Raw genomic sequence first — 12,806 nt, 5'->3', positions numbered from 1 at the left:
TGCGGGGAGGGACCACCCCGCGATGCAGCGTCGCATGACGTCTGCGTAGACACGCGACGCTGACGTGTGATGCTGCATCACGGGATGCCCCTGCCCCCGTTACTCCCAAGCCTCGAGTGGCGGATGGCAGCCAGCAGCATCGAGGCGGCCTCTCCGTGATGGCGGCCACGTTGGCCGCCGTCGATAGGTGCGGAAGGGCCAGGGCGCACTGCCCCCTGCAGAGTGGAGCTCGGGCGGCACCCCCCCGCCCCCTGTTGTGTTGCCCCTGTTGAAAGAGCTTCGCTGATAGCTCCAAACTCACTTCCCATAAAAGAATCCATACAAAAGTTGGAAAAACCATTATACACCTTTAGGAGCCAGGCAAATCAGCACCTTTTTAACCAGGCCTTTTGCTGTTTGACAGCTAATGCCCTTTTAAAGCGTGGTGTTTTGTGTTTTTATGTTTTTTTTTATGTTGTAACCATCCTGAGACACGGGGTAGGGAATAGGCACCACCTCTTAAAGGCCTAGGGGTCTTTGCCCCCCCCCAATAAAATCTTTAGGAGTCCACCCCCCAGTTTTTGTGTGGGTTTTTTTCAAACGCAACCTTTTATTCTTCTGCAACTTGCCATACAATTTCTCTTTCAATTTGCCCTCTTTTTTTAAAAAAAAAAACACACACACACAGGCCATGAGGAAAACAAAATACAAGAAAATATAAACGTGGGCAGGTCCCATCTTTGCAGGCCAAACATAAAAGTTGCCTTAAAGCAGGGTTTCCCCAACCTGGGTCCCCAGCAGCTCCTGGACTACACTTCCCCATAGCTGCCAAGTTCAGCATTGAAAAATAAGGGATCACAGACTCACCCAGCGGTGTGGCACCGGAAGTCGTTTCTACGCATGTCTGGACATGCGCAGAAGCGACTTCCCTGTGCCGGCTCTGCACATGTCTGGGCACTGAAAGAACCCAGCGCCGGTCCTTTTCTCTCCCTATCTAATGCGGAGGGTGGAAGGGTTGGCCTGCAACCCAAGCACATATAAGTTTGCACCTCTCTTCAGAAGCCACCCCCCTCCTAGGAATCCTGGTGTTGCTGTTTGAGTTTCTGAAAAATAAGTCAGCATGGGTTTCTGAAAAATAAGTCATGTCAGACTAATCTGATCTCATTTTTTGACAGAATTAAAAGCCTGGTAGATGAAGGGAATGCTGTGGATATAGCCTATATTGATTTCAGCAAGGCCTTTGACAAGGTGCCCCATGATATTCTTGTAAAGAAGCTGGTAAAATGTGGGCTAGACAATGCTACCATTCAGTGGATTTGTAACTGGCTGACTGACCGAACCCAAAGGGTGCTCATCAATGGCTCCTCTTCATCCTGGAGAGTAGTGACTAGTGGGGTGCCACAGGGTTCTGTCTTGGGCCCAGTCTTATTCAACATCTTTATCAATGACTTGGATGATGGGCTTGAGGGCATCCTGAGCAAGTTTGCAGATGACACCAAATTGGGAGGGGTGGCTAATACCCCAGAGGACAGAATCACACTTCAGAATGACCTTAACAGATTAGACAACTGGGCCAAAGCAAACAAGATGAATTTTAACAAGGAGAAATGTAAAGTACTACACTTGGGCAAAAAAATGAAAGGCACAAATACAGGATGGGAGACACCTGGCTTGAGAGCAGTACATGTGAAAAGGATCTAGGAGTCCTGGTAGACCACAAACTTGACATGAGTCAACAGTGTGATGCAGCAGCTAAAAAAGCCAATGCAATTCTGGGCTGCATCAATAGGAGTATAGCATCTAGATCGAGGGAAGTAATAGTACCACTGTATTCTGCTCTGGTCAGACCTCACCTGGAGTACTGTGTCCAGTTCTGGGCACCACCGTTCAAGAAGGATACTGACAAGCTGGAATGTGTTCAGAGGAGGACAACCAAAATGGTCAAAGGCCTGGAAATGATGCCTTATGAGGAACGGCTTGGGGAGCTGGGTATGTTTAGCCTGGAGAAGAGAAGGTTAAGGGGTGATATGATAGCCATGTTCAAATATATAAAAGAATGTCATATAGAGGAGGGAGAAAGGTTGTTTTCTGCTGCTCCAGAGAAGCGGACACGGAGCAATGGATTCAAACTACAAGAAAGAAGATTCCACCTAAACATTAGGAAGAACTTCCTGACAGTAAGAGCTGTTCGACAGTGGAATTTGCTGCCAAGGAGTGTGGTGCAGTCTCCTTCTTTGGAGGTCTTTAAGCAGAGGCTTGACAGGCATATCTCAAGAATGCTTTGATGGTGTTTCCTGCTTGGCAGGGGGTTGGACTGGATGGCCTTTGGGGTCTCTTCCAACTCTATGATTCTATGACGAACAGGCCAAACCCACCCTGCGTACATTTTGTTTTGCCTTGAGGGCTAGACTTTGTTTCCCTTCTGCAAAATTTCTGGCTGTTTGCCAGCTCCCTCCACTGGCTCAGAGCTTGTGGCAGTGAAACGTTCTGCGAAATGTCTCTCCAGAATCCCAGATGTTTTCCTAGCAAGCCGGAGAACATTGCTCAGCCATCCTTATAGCTCTGCTCCTATTGAGGAAGGCTGAGCTCAGCAAGAGATTGAGGGAGGCGGGAGACCTTGCATTTGTGCTCATTCTTGAAGGATTAGGGAGCAAGGATGGCTTGATTTGAGCCCTTGGAAACTAGTAAGCACACTTCTGAGCATGTGCAGAAAGTCATCACTGCCTCGCCACTTTGCAAACACAAGCTGCCTCTGGGCATATTTTGTTGGAAGACAAGGTGCATGCATAGCTCAGTTGGTTACAGTGTGGTGCTGAGAATGCCAACGTCACAAGTTCGATCCCCGTATGGGACAGCTGCATATTCCTGCATTGCAAGGGTTGGACTAGATGACCCTCGGGACCCCTTCCAACTCCACAATTATATACATACAGTATAAGGTTTTGAGCTCAGAGAAAGCCCCCCAAACCACCAAGCAGACAAATTGCTCCTGGTATACCTTATCACAGCCCAATTTATTTAATTTAATTTTAATTAATATAATTTATTTAATAAAATCATAGAATTGTAGAGTTGGAAGGGACCACAAGGGTCATCTAGTCCAACCCCCTACAAGGCAGGAATTATTTGCCCAACATAGGTCTCAAATCCACAATTAAGATTCTCATGCTTGACTGACAAATTAAAAAATGATTTGCTTTATACAGCTCTTGATTGTAAAACACAAAAAACTCAAAACAATAACTATCAATAGCAAGAATGTTTTTTACGACTTTCAATGGGTTCAAGCCCCTTTTTTGCCCAAAAGATTCCTGCAATAGATAGACTAAAAACAGTTTCCCCAACCTGGAGACCTCCAGCTGTTTTGAACTACAAATCCCATCAGCCCCAGAGTGCCTAAGAATGCCTAAGGCAGTGCCTGAGAATGGGGGGCTAGAGGAGGTCTGGTGTGTGTTGGGAGGGCTGGCACCTCAATTTGCAACCTTCCCCCCACCCCTCGCCCAGTCCTTTAATTCTGGGGAGAAATGGGGTGCACAGAGCGCAGCTGCGGGGAGGCAGAAGCTTCCATCCTCTGGGGGTTGTAAGGTGGACTGGGGGCACAAGTAATCATCCCCCTCCCCGGCTTGACTCCTCCGCCTTCAACCAACTAAGTACTCTGCAGCCCAGCATGGCAGTTGCTGGGTCCGTGCACGCACCAGCCCTGGCCCTGGCCCTGGCCCTGGCCCTGGCTGCTGCTGCTGCTGCTGCTGCTGTATGGGGACCCCCACCCTCCAGCGGTGACCTTCATCTCCCCACTCCCCAGCTGGATCTACAGCCCCTTTCCCCCCCCCCCAGCGATCGCACTGCACCCCCTTTACCTGGCTGATGCATGCCAGCCTTGCAGCGGCAGGAACAAAGACTCCTCTTTCTTCTCCTTCCCAGGAGCCCCTCTTTCTTCTCTTTCTTTCCTCCTCTTCCTTCTCTTCCTGGTCCCGGGCTGCTCAGGGGCTCCCTGGTTGGTCGGCGCTCTCTCACCCCCCCCACGTGTTAAGAGCCGAGCCAACCCGACGGGGGGGGGGGGAGGACAAGAGCAAGAATCGCCACACGCAGAGGCGTGCCCATAGAGATAGGAAAAGTGAAGAGTGATACTCGCGCGCACACTTCCTGGCTCTGTTTGCGTGTCCATAGAGATAGGAAAAAGTAAAGAGTGATACTCGCGCGCACACTTCCTGGCTCTGTTTGCAAGAAATACGGGTGAATCACGGGATATTTCCCCATTCGGGATGACAGCGTGAAAAGCCTTTAAAATCGGGGTTTTCCCGGCGAAAACGGGAGACTTGGCAGCTATGCACTTCCCATCATCCCTCCCCATTGGTCCTGAGCACCCCAGAGCCAGCTGCTATGGCACAGATTTTGAAGTCGGCCAGCACCAGCATTCGGGGAGTCCTGAACTCCGCCTGTGAGACCAGCTCTGTAAGCTCAGGCAGGGAGACCATGGAGGGCAAAGGAAGCGGGAAGCACCCCTGCTAGCAAGCACCCCTCAACAAGACCCCAACCCCAGAGTCTGTTCAGCCCCCTCCGCTTCTTGTAGCTGGAGTCCGTCTGGGCGCTGCCCTCCCAGGCCAGGTGGGAAAGGCCTGCCAGGCAGGGAGCAGGTCCTGCAGGACTCCCAGCAAGAAAACCTGGGAGGTGAGTCTTGGGCAAAGAAGGGACAAGGGAGTTCCCTGTCTCCAAGGTGTGGGGCTTACCTTCTTTCAGATTCAGCTGTAAGCAGGCCAACTCTGATCGGGCCTCAGGTCGTCCAACTCCGGCTGAGCTATTACATTCTGCAGAGGAAATAAAAATCTGGGTCAGATGACAGTACAAAAACCCACCTTGGATGGCTGCACCCACTTTGGACCCAATCCCTTGTCCCAGAGGACCAACCTGAGCCCTGCAGCCTCCTGGGCAGAGGTGGAAGGGCAGCAGCAGGAAAGGGGGCAGGAAAAGCTGCTGGGCTCATCCTGGCATCCAGGAACACACACCGCATCATCTGCGTTCAGAGTTACTCAGGGATGTGCTATTGGGAGGATGGAAGCAACCAAAGAAATGAATACAGGAAGACAAGATACTTACGGTACTTTGAACTGGGAGAAATGCTGTTGGCGCTAGTTTCCGCTCTTCCCCATTGTCACAGAGGGCGTATCCTCGGAGGTCCTGCGGGAGGAAAGAGCCTCAGAGTCAGGGGCCAGTCTTGGGAAGTGCTAGGAGCTGTCTGATAAGGAGACAGGATTCCTCAGTGCAGGTGTGATGCCTTGTCCTGCATTTTCCTTTATTTAAATAAAACTTTCTGAAGTTGTATTTGTGTGTGTGTCCATTTGTAGACTCAGTAGGTGGTGCTGGGAAGTATTTTGACAGTTGCGGGTGGTACAAAGTCAATTTGACAGTTTTGATACAAACTGATACAAAGTTTAGAAACAAATACAAAAGTATAAAAAGAAAAAAACCGAAAGGAAATTGATACAAAGATTGAACTTCAGTGACCAACATGTGGAAGGAACGTTCAGTTTGAAGGGCAATGTTTAAAGGCAATAGGCATACCAAGCAGGGTTCATAAATTTATCTCGGGGTACCCTCTCTGGTCATGGATTCTCTTATAACACTAGTTAACTATCTAAAAAGACAATCCAAGCCTAACTCAGACCCCAACCCCAACCACAGCCCTAAGCCTCCACCTAACCCTAAGTACTCTATGTACAAAATAAACATATAAATTTATATATATACAAAATAGGCACAAATGTGCTCAAAATAAAAAGGTAAAATAAAAAATATTAAACTAAAGAACAAAAAACCACAAAGAACAAAAATATTAAAATAAAAAATAAAAACAAAAAAATAATTAACCGTGGAAAAACTGACCCGTGTCAAGAATCTCAGCGGACTGAAATCAAGAAAACCAAAACAAAAGCAACAGCTGTGAGGGGGAAGGAAGGCTCTGAGCTGCTTTGTGCAAAATAAATAAAATAAAGTGTTAAAATAAAATATAAATAAATAAATGAAAGTAATAAATGAAATAAGAATCAAAATAAGATATTTAGAATATAAGAATACACTTAACGCCTCGCCTAATCCTTCATCAACCACCACCAACTGCAGAGTGGGGGGCAAAGAGCCCAGCCAGCGGGGAGCAGGTCTGAGGGGTCCAGTCCCTTCCCCAAAGCCTCTCCCTCCCCCACTTCCCCATGGGGGTCCCCCACACCACCCATCACTCACCAGGATGGCTTTGGCTGTCTCCTGCTTGGAGCACTTCAGGGTTCAAAACCCCCTGAGCTGAGCTGCCTGGCAGTTCTGAATCACCTCCAGCAGGAACAGCTGATCTTCCTCCAGCAGCTGAAAGGCAAAAGTCAGGCTGTCAGTTCTTCACAAAGGGAGGGCTTCTCCACATCCGAGAGTGCAGAGTGGGGGGCAAGGAGGGCAGGTCTGAGTCCCTTCTCTGGTTCTCTCCAATACTCACCCTGGGGAGGGATGTGCAACCTCAGCACATATGCAAAGGGAAGACATGGGGACAGGTGAGTCTGTCCCTGAGCACCTGGCTAGGCTATTCCAAGAGTTTTCTCCTGGATTCCAAGTCCTACTACAAGGAAGTGACACTCCAGGCCTTGGGGGCTAATCCTGGCCTCCTTCAATCAGAATGTGGCTCCCCTGGCTAATGAGATGGTCAATATCTGGGTCCACTCCACCCTTTTAAAAATTTAAATATCAAAACAGACCCCAACTTTCAGAGCATGTAAATCATATGCAGCAGCTAAAAAAGCCAATGCAATTCTGGGCTGCATCAATAGGAGTATAGCATCTAGAGCAAGGGAAGTAATAGTACCACTGTATTCTGCTCTGGTCAGACCTCACCTGGAGTATTGTGTCCAGTTCTGGGCACCACAGTTCAAGAAGGATACTGATAAGCTGGAACGTGTCCAGAAGAGGGCAACCAAAATGGTCAAAGGCCTGGAAACGATGCCTTATGAGGAACGGCTTAGGGAGCTGGGTATGTTTAGCCTGGAGAAGAGAAGGTTAAGGGGTGATATGATAACCATGTTCAAATATATAAAAGGATGTCATATAAAGGAGGGAGAAAGGTTGTTTTCTGCTGCTCCAGAGAAGCGGACACGGAGCAACGGATTCAAACTACAAGAAAGAAAATTCCACCTAAACATTAGGAAGAACTTCCTGACAGTAAGAGCTGTTCGGCAGTGGAATTTGCTGCCAAGGAGTGTGGTGGAGTCTTCTTCTTTGGAGGTCTTTAAGCAGAGGCTTGACAGCCATCTGTCAGGAATGCTTTGATGGTGTTTCCTGCTTGGCAGGGGGTTGGACTGGATGGCCCTTGTGGTCTCTTCCAACTCTATGATTCTATTCTATTCTATTCTATTCTATTCTATTCTATTCTATATGTGTGGAAAGACCGCTGTGCCACTCACAAAATCAGGACTATATTTCCTTCTCCCACCTTTAATGTAAACGTATAGGTAAGTATTACTATAGGGTGGCAATAACCAGGGCCAGAATAATCCTGGTCAGGCCACGCAGGCCCTAAGAGCAAGAGGAACTCCATTTTCTAAATCTCTCTGTCTCTGATAGAAAGTAAATTAGACAGCACTTCTCTGTTTGTACCTTTCTCTGTAACCCATTGCAAAAGGAAGTTAGCTTAACCGCAAGATGTTCTGTTCCATCTGAAGAGGATGTAGCCCGCCACAAACCAACCGCAAGTTCTAAGTAGGGCGCAACCACAATTGTGCCTGTAAAATTCCACATAGACACGTGTATGAAAGTACCAGGTACATAACGCCACTTAGTGGGGTTAGGTAAATGACTTTGCATCTTGGGGTGCTCTCTCTTGATTGGTTGATGAAGTACTGCAGAAAGGCTGGCCTTCACTCTGTCAAAAAGGTATAAAAGCGGCGGGCAGAATGAGGAATGGTTTTTTCCCTACTGCTCCATATTGTTTTGCCGACAAACCAATAATAAATTGGTTCAACTGCCTGAGATTTTGTCTGGTCAATTTGGGAAGCCAGCCATCCACCTTACATTACTCATTTATGATGAGAATAGGATTTATTTATTTTGAACTTTACTTGGTTCCTCCTTGGTAGCCAGTGCAATGGTTTCAGCAGTGCTAGAACTCAGGACCCGCTGCCTTGAGGGACATCTAAGAGCAGTTTGGCAGGGGAAAGGTCTCCCTTGGGAGGTGGTGGACTCTCCTTCCTTGGAGGTTTCTAAGCAGAGATCGGACGGCCATCTGCCATGGATGCTTGAGCTGAGATTCCTGCATTGCTGGGGGTTGGACTAGATGACCCCGGGATGCGCTCCTATCTCTCCACTCCTGAATTCGAGGAGGAGGTTCCTTGCCTCCTGCAAAGCCCTTTTCCCTGCAAGCTGTTCCTCTGGTTTCCGGACAACAGAGGGAGATGCTCAGAGTCCAACCAAGAGCCTCACCCCCAAAAGGATATCTGGGCATTGGCGTAGCCAGGGGGGCAGCTGCACCCCTAAATCCCTAAAAAATAATAAAACGGCGAGCTCGGCTTTGCAAGGGTTAAAGGGAACCTAGCTGCCTTCCTAGAGAGGACAGGAAGCAAGAGGGGGGCCAGGTCCTCCAGAGCCAAGGAGCCTCCCTCCCTCCCCAGTCCTTTCCTGCTTTGGTGTCTCTCCTGCAAGGGCTGCATCGCTGTCCCTTCACTCCTGGGATGATCGGGTGAGTCTCCTCTCTCTCCCCCCCCCAGAGGGTGCAGTGGGGAGACGGTGGGGGTCCCACGGCTGCAGCAGGGGAGGGTGCTGGGGGGGGGACAAACCCAAGTCACGGAGAGAGGAATTGCTGCAGTAATTTTAAGCATTCCAGCTCTTTCCAGCTATCGCATTTGATCTGATAGTAAATAGCCATTTTGTATCTCAGCTTATTGAACAATTGCCTATGGCTTTGATCACTCTTCAGATTGATGAACATCTACTTGGGCTGTCTCTCTCTCTCTCTCTCTCTCTCTCTCTCTCTCTCTCTCTCTCTCTCTCTCTCTCTCTGCAGTAGCTAATTTCTCAACGTTCGTTTCCTTCCTTTGCGCGTCAAATCTGCCTGCAGCAGGAAACGTTCGAGCAGATGCTTCCTTGCATGGTATTAAAATAACTTCCTCATTCTCAGACCCAGTGGAAGCTACATGCTGTTTCCACCACTCTGCAAAGGTCTTGTTTAAACGGTTCAATCTGCTTCTAGCACAAGTTCAGGCACTTGTTAGAGTTTTGGAAAAACAAAAAGGGAATGGGGAAAGATTCTGGACCCTGGGGGAGGTCCAATGTAAAATTAAATATCTTGTTGTTTTCTCTTAATAATCCTACTTTAAATTCAGACCAGCAGACAGGCATTTCTGCAAATCCCAGGACATCGAGCACCCACAGGTGTTTTCTGCCAGACCTGCAGTGGCCTGGCCCTGCGCCCCTGATCTCCTGGGGGCTATGCAGTTATTTTTACCCTTACAGGTCCGTTGTGAGTTCCAGTTGAGTGTGTGTGGTCAGCCGTCCAATCAGCTGTCCAGCATGGCCTGGCATCAGGACCTGACCAATCCGATTCCAAACTTCCAGCTAACCCTATAGGAGATGCCGGAAAGGCAACTCCCAAGGGAGAGGAAGCGCTGTTGAATGCAGACCAGGAAGGAACCACATCTGGTTAGTTGGGGTAACATCAAAGTCCTTGTTGCCACCAGACAACACCAGCTCTCGCGAGCCCAACAACCAGAGATATCAGACTCACTATCTGCTGCCATACATTTGCTCAACTTACTGCAAACTATACAATGTGTTTCCTCATTTTTACAACTTTGCAAGGTTTGCCTTGCCCCCCACATCATGACCCTTTCTGCTCCAGATTACGTACTGCACCCCAGCTGTTGCGAGGCCTATCCATAAATAACAAGAAAAGGGGAGACGGGATGGCAGATGCAGCGTGGGGGCGCCCCCCCCACACCTCAGCATAAGACGCCACAGTGTGCCTAGCCGTCAAGTCAGGGAGGAGAGGGTCCAGCCAGGGAGGGGTGAGGGGGTCTGCAACGCTCTCCTTCCTGGAGATCAGAGGATCCCAAACTGATTTGGCCTTTCAGAAAAAAGTGACTCGAAGGAAATCTCCCTTCTTCAAACAAAGGAGTCCCTAGGACGTTAATTCAGTGTGACATCACTCAGCGTCAATGCACAACAGATGAAACATGTGCAAATGGTTTTCCAAAGCTGGACGAGGAGGTGGACCAACCCCCACCCTCCAAAAAAAAAAACCCACGTGGAGGAAGGAAGGAAAGGTGGGAGAGAAAGGCCAGGAATAAAGAGAGGGATCCCAGCCCATAGTCTGGCTGCTGCATTGCAAACCAGTTTCCCAGTCGTCTCCAAGGGCAGCTCCACACGGAGGCCACTGCAGCAATCCCCTCGCACCCAGAGCATGGCATCCCAGGACCACATCCTCTCTGTCCCAAAGGGATTGTTGCTGGAAAACCAGCCAGAAATGAGCACTGCTACTCACCAAGCCTCCATGAACCTTGGCATCAATGGCTGTGTGTGTGTGTTAAACAGAATAATAATAATAAATTACCCGCCTAAATTTCAAGGGAGATGTCTTTGGCCCCGCCCACTTGGCCCTTAGGGAGTTGGTCAGATACATACCTGGCCCTCAGAGCAAAGAAAAAGGAACCCCACCCCAGGAGTCTGTCTTGAGAGCGGCAGAGAGTCCAAGTGCAAGAAAAGGAGACAGAAGAAGGGTGGTGGTGGGGTGGTGGTGGGGGTGGGGAGCTTACACTAGAGCCAAGCATCCATTTTTCACAAGATACAAATAATTCCCTTGTCAGTCGGTTCTGACTTCATGCACTGACTGGAAGGCAGCAGAAACCAGGTTGATTAATCTCACAGAAATCCCTTCAGTTGCCTCCACATTTTGCCTTGCTAGAAGGCTAGAGACTTATTTCTTCTCCTCTTCATCCTCTTTCTTTTCAAAAAGAGAGCTCATGGTCTGGGATGTTGTGCAGTCCAGCCCTGGTTCCCAACAAGACTCACCCATGCTTGCTCAGGGAACCATTATTTTCCCCTGTCCTACAAATTCTGTAACAGAACAATGTATTTGCTTTGTAGGATTTGCTAGAGCTTCTCATTAAGACGGACAGAACTCGGCAGAAGACCAAAGGGTTCCTTCCGATCTATTAGAGGCTTCCTGAGAGCAGAGATGGATGAGCGAGATTCAGCTGGCCCTGGAACAGGAAGAAGACATGCCATCCAATCTGGGAGCAGTGGGGGATTCTGGGAAAACCCAGTGCAGAAGATCCTGGGTGAGGAGGACACCCTCCGCTCAGAGGTGCAGAGCCAGAAGTTGAGGCAGTTCTGCTGCCAGGAGGCCAAAGGACCCCGAGAGGTTTGTAGCCGAATCTACCACTTTTGCCACCAGTGGCTGAAGCCAGAAAGGCACACGAAAGCTGAGATGCTGGACCTGGTGATCTTGGAGCAGTTCCTGGCTGTCCTTCCCCTGGAGATGGAGAGCTGGGTGAGGGAATGCGGAGCGGAGACCAGTTCCCAGGTGGTGGCCCTGGCCGAAGGTTTCCTCCTGAGTCAGGCAGAGGAGAGAAAGCAGGTGAGAGAGACTTTCCTCTGGATACTCCCAAGGGGCTCCAAACAGGAGGGAGAACATCCCATAATGGTCTACTGATGGCCCATCCGTTTTCTGGGAAAGCATTCATGGAATGAGATCTCACACCCTTCAAGTCTTTGTCATTCTCTTTCTAATATTTCTTCCCATTCTCTGTTTTGAATCCTTGTTTCTTTTTCAGGAAAAGGATCATTTTGCAGAAATGGACCTGGATTCCTGTGAGGCAGAGAGGCCTCCGTTGGACACCAAAGAGAGGTCACTGGGTAAGGAGGAAGGTGGTTTGTCTCCGTTTGGTCTCATTCTGTTGGTTTTCCAACTCATCTGAGGGTTCTTTTCACCTTGTTTTGGGGGGCACAAACGTCCAATTACTCTCAACAGGTAAGGCTTTCTCAAAGGCCCATCTGTAGTTAGAGCTGCCCTGTTCCACCTGTGAGAGAAGCAGGCACTCCTGGCGTCCTGATTACCTTTTTTCTCTTGCAGGTGACAGAATGATGCCTGCAAGACCTCCTGATCCGTCTTTTCATGGGGGCAGAAGGGAAGCAGCGGCTGTGGAACCAGATCAGGTCAGGGGGAGCTGCCTTGTGGGGACAGAGGCCGAGGGATGGAGCAATGTCATGGACTGGTTGGGCACAGAGGAATGGTGGGAGGATACAGCTGGGGAACCAGGAAAGGAAGATGGCTCAGAGCCCAAGAAGTGGAGGTGGAAGAAGGATGGGCGGTTAGAGGGGGAAAAGGGAGAAGCCTGGGAAGAGTAGGTGTCAGAAGCTGAATGGCTAACAGGGCTTAGTGAGTTGGGAGACTCTGTGGCAGAATGCAGTCCAGAATCAGAGGCAGAAGAGGATGGAGGCAAGTGGGAGGAGGGAGGTCAAGAGGCACGGGTGAGTCAGGATAAGGAGGAGCCACCGGTGGCTCCCTCTCCTTTTGCCAGAAGCCACCCTCCCTGCTTGTCTCCAAGAGCCAGGAGACCCCCTGCATTGCAGGAATCTCTGCTAGATCATCCAAGACAGATGGCCATCCAAAATAGGCTTACCGTATTTTATTTGTAGATTGAGCACTGAATGCTAAAATTGGTTTCTAAGCAGTGGACAAATAAGGGGAAATAGTGGCCTGGATTCACCTAATTAGCACCAGCCGCTGCAAAATGGGGCCTGCCCCGCATTCCTCCCTCTCGCCATACCCCTATGAACCCCTTGAATTTGACTCTAAGGCATTG

The 12,806-nt window shown here is 49.3% G+C and overlaps 1 protein-coding gene and 1 pseudogene across 1 annotated transcript; both read left to right on the top strand.

Moving 5' to 3' along the window:
- LOC132592032 (zinc finger protein 850-like) overlaps positions 1-12,806 on the top strand; it is a 127,408-nt pseudogene that overhangs the window by 76,638 nt on the left and 37,964 nt on the right.
- On the top strand, positions 7,982-12,049 carry LOC132592029 (zinc finger and SCAN domain-containing protein 31-like). The gene is made up of 3 exons (XM_060273958.1): positions 7,982-8,683; positions 11,086-11,578; positions 11,775-12,049. Exons 2-3 carry the CDS (start codon positions 11,177-11,179, stop codon positions 11,916-11,918), a joined length of 546 nt encoding a protein of 181 aa, XP_060129941.1. The 5' UTR covers positions 7,982-8,683; positions 11,086-11,176; the 3' UTR covers positions 11,919-12,049.

This window comes from Zootoca vivipara, chromosome 4, assembly GCF_963506605.1.
Source record: "Zootoca vivipara chromosome 4, rZooViv1.1, whole genome shotgun sequence".
Taxonomy (NCBI): domain Eukaryota; kingdom Metazoa; phylum Chordata; class Lepidosauria; order Squamata; family Lacertidae; genus Zootoca; species Zootoca vivipara.
This window is presented reverse-complemented; position numbering and strand designations above follow the sequence as displayed.

Excerpts from the sequence above, each read along its gene's own strand:
- LOC132592029 (XM_060273958.1), top strand. The coding sequence starts at position 11,177 with ATGGATGAGCGAGATTCAGCTGGCCCTGGAACAGGAAGAAGACATGCC. Across the intron at positions 11,579-11,774 it reads AGGCAGAGGAGAGAAAGCAG|GAAAAGGATCATTTTGCAGA; the intron begins GTGAGAGAGACT and ends TTTCTTTTTCAG.